This window comes from Buceros rhinoceros, unplaced genomic scaffold (assembly GCF_000710305.1).
Source record: "Buceros rhinoceros silvestris isolate BGI_N320 unplaced genomic scaffold, ASM71030v1 scaffold16432, whole genome shotgun sequence".
In the NCBI taxonomy this organism is placed as follows: Eukaryota; Metazoa; Chordata; class Aves; order Bucerotiformes; family Bucerotidae; genus Buceros; species Buceros rhinoceros.
The window spans coordinates 11,918-15,249 of record NW_010398454.1 but is presented as its reverse complement, the minus strand read 5'-3'; the positions used below and the strand labels follow the sequence as shown (position 1 = coordinate 15,249).

Here is a 3,332-nt window from a genome sequence, read left to right as displayed (position 1 = left end):
TTAGTGTAACACAGTGCATCTTGCAGAATGGTCCTCCAGTTTCCCTCCCTGCTTTCTACCTGCCTTAACTTTGCAGATGAGAGCTGTATAAAGTCAGCTGCTTACTGCACAGCAGCCTCCTCATGATGCCAGAACCACAGTCAGCGGAACCGCTGTCACCGTGCCTGTGATTCTAATCGCAACAGCAGCATTTGGGATTTCCCAGTTTGATACCTTCTACACCCATAACGATTCCTGCAGGGGCAGAGGACAGCTCACTGGTGTCCTCCAGCGTGTCTCAAGCAAGCAACTCGTACAACTTTATCAGCTTAGGAAAATAAAAAAGAAAAAAGATTTAAACCTCCACTTTCTAACTATATGAACTCCACCCTTGCAGCCTTAAGCAGAGATTGCACATTGGACTCCTGTTAAGGGGTTGCCCAAGAAGGAGATGCACGGGCTGTGGCTGACATCCCCAGGCAGGGGCCCAGCTGGACGTGCCCAGGGCTGTCTCTTGTTGGTCACGGGTTTCTTCTCCATCTCCCATTTCTAAAGGGGTTTTACACCATACTTGTGATGAAGCTGGCAAGCACTGGCAACAAAAACCGACACAGCTGCTGCTACAGGAATAATTACTGGTTTATTAACACAAAAATTACCGATTATTTTGCAGTTTAGGCAGAAGGTGAGAGCCCAGATTGGAATCATGCTTTCAACAAAAGAGAGACATGTTGAGTGCGAGAAGAGAGATAGGTCTGCCATGGGCGGTCCCGGCTGCAGGAGGGGAAGGCTGACCTCTAGGCACTGAGGAAGGTGCTGATGCTGGGCTGGGAACAGTCACGGGTTCAGCCAGCACATAAGTGCGAAGGCAGGATTTGGTAAGGAGGAAGCTGCTGGGACCTGTGGATGTACCCAGGCCAGCCCTTATGGCAAGGCAAGGGGACAGCCAGTGAAGAGGCATGTCAGTGGGTCTCTGCAATGCCATCCAGGCTACCTCAGCCCAGGCTGAAAAGGGCTTTCTACTGGTGGAAGAAGCACAGGAATCGGGAATCCTTATCCCCAAATCCTGCCCTGCACCTTTTGCCTCATCTGCTTGGTCTCTTCCTCTGGCGAAGGTAGGATGTTTTCCAGCATCAGCAGACTTTCTTTAGATACAGGTGAATCCCATTTTTGGAGCGAAGGATGATCCGAGGTATCTTGTAGGGAGGCCTGGCAGGGTCGGGTGAGAGCTCAAACCGGAGCAGAGTTAGAGCCAGAGCCACCTTCATCTCGTTCATGGCGAACTGCTGCCCGATACAGTTCCTGGGGTAAAACAGAGCAGCTCAGCCACCCAATCTCAGTTCTGGGCACAGCAAACCACCACAGCTGTATCCCAGCACTCTCACACCAGCACACAACCCTTCCTCTTTGCAGCATTGAGGGCTCCAGGCTGTGTTTTGGGTGACAAAAGCAGGGAAGTGAGCTGAGCAGGAGGAATCTGGGGGAGCAGTGGGAGCTCTTGGATGTGTGTTCAGTGAGCACTGAGAGGGAGGGGAGATGGGGAAGCCAAAGGAGAGGCCAGCAGAGCTGAGGTGGTGGGCCTCCAAGCAGGAGGTCTGCAACTAGTTTGCCTTGGCTGGGAGCGCACAGGGGCAAAGGGAAGGCTTGGGAGCAGGGAAGAAGGGGGACTCAAAGGGTGAGGGGGTGGAATTGGGTCTCTGCATCACAGAGAGGAGAGCAGGTGAGCAGGTGAGCCCAGGATGCAGTAGGCTTCCTGTGTGATGTCAGCAGGATGCTCCACTGCTTCAGGACCCAGTTTCCTGTCCCCAGGAGGGTCCCAGCAATGTTGTCTTCCCATTTTGCCACTGGTGCCAGAACACCTCTGCAGCTCAAATGTTTGTTATATGCTCGTGAACTGTTTAATGCTGTAGGGCCGGGACTTGAGGCAGCGGTCTCTGAAAGCATTCTGTGAGCGCTTCCCCAACAGCAATTATAAAAGCAGCACATACGTTGGGGCTGGGCAATTTCCAGGGATGCATATTTCCCCTCCCCACTACTCCTTCAGCATTCTATACGCTTTACCTCATTCCAGCAGAAAAAGGAAGAAAGGCATGAGAGTGTCTGTCAGAGATATTCTCTGGTGAAAACCGCAAAGGGTTAAACACCTGGAAATGAAGAATACACAGCAAGAAAAAGCGATTATTTAATGAACACAATGCTGATCGGTATCTTCAGAGATGTGACACCCCATAATTTCTGAACAGCCCCATTAGAGAGAGAATTCATTTCGAGATGGACTGAAACTCATACATCAGATTCTCTTGCTTTCCAATTCTCTTTCTTTCTTTTGCCTGGCGATGGTGTTACCAAGATAAACCAAACACAGACATGATGAAAACTTGGGAGCTGGGATTAAATTCTTCACCTCTAGGCTGAGCAAAACCCCATCTTTTTGCCTGTTAATAATATAACAAGCTCTTTAGAGTAGTTTGTCTTCCTGTCTGGGCAGCACCCAGCCCTAACGCTGCTGTCTGACAGCCCTGTGCCTCAGCTGGCTGAGACTAATGCAAGACAGTCACTTCTCAGCATGATTCCTGTGGGCAAAGATGTTTGGGAGTGAGGGGGGTCTCTGCTCTCCTGCAAACAGGTGAAGAGGACATTGGAAGAGCCACAGCATAGAGAGAAAAACTTACGAGAAGGAAAAAGAAAACTCACCGAAGGGTCTTTCCATACTGCAGGGTTTCTGTGAATGAGATAAATGCTTACCGCAGCGATACTGCCTGTTAAAGCAATCGAGGATGAGAAAAGGCCTCAGTGACAAAGAAACTAAGGGGAAGGTTGCAGTGTGTTCTCACAAAGGTCTCTCAATCATTATGGTCTTATCTGTCAATGGGAAACCAGTGAGGGTTTTGTCGTTGGCTTCAGAGAAAACCAAATGTTTTCCATTCATTGAGTTGTAAGCAGGCAAAAGGTGGAAATGAGGAAGGCACCAGCACTGTAGGCACATCGTCCTCTCACCAAAACTGCCTGGTTTTGTGTCAGATCAGAGGAGCAAAGGAGCAGCACAGGGCAATTCCCATGCTGCAAGTTGGGATGGGACTGGTCCGCAATCCCCCGTGCCTGCAGTTTGCCAAAATGGTGAACCATAAGGGGGCTGTGGGACAGCACAGCTACCCTACAGTGGTGGTGGCAGGAGGGAGGTCACAGGGAATCCACCATCCAGCCCAGACCTCAGTCTATCAACTGGATGTCAACATCTGCACAGTCCTCTCTGAACATCTGCACCATGGAGGAGCAGGTCACAGGGGCAGGGCTGCTGCCTTTGGCCTGCAACAGGCAGCGAGATGTCCAAGAGCACAGTTTTGTGAAGCAGG

The 3,332-nt window shown here is 50.6% G+C and overlaps 1 protein-coding gene across 1 annotated transcript in view; it reads right to left on the bottom strand.

The window, feature by feature from the left end:
• Positions 1-1,112: 1,112 nt before the first annotated feature.
• The window catches only part of LOC104489002 (cytochrome P450 4B1-like), a 12,585-nt gene continuing 10,365 nt past the window's right edge, over positions 1,113-3,332 (bottom strand). The window contains 3 exon segments of the mRNA XM_010131114.1: positions 1,113-1,281; positions 2,041-2,123; positions 2,674-2,738. Coding sequence (XP_010129416.1) covers positions 1,113-1,281; positions 2,041-2,123; positions 2,674-2,738 — 317 coding nt within the window.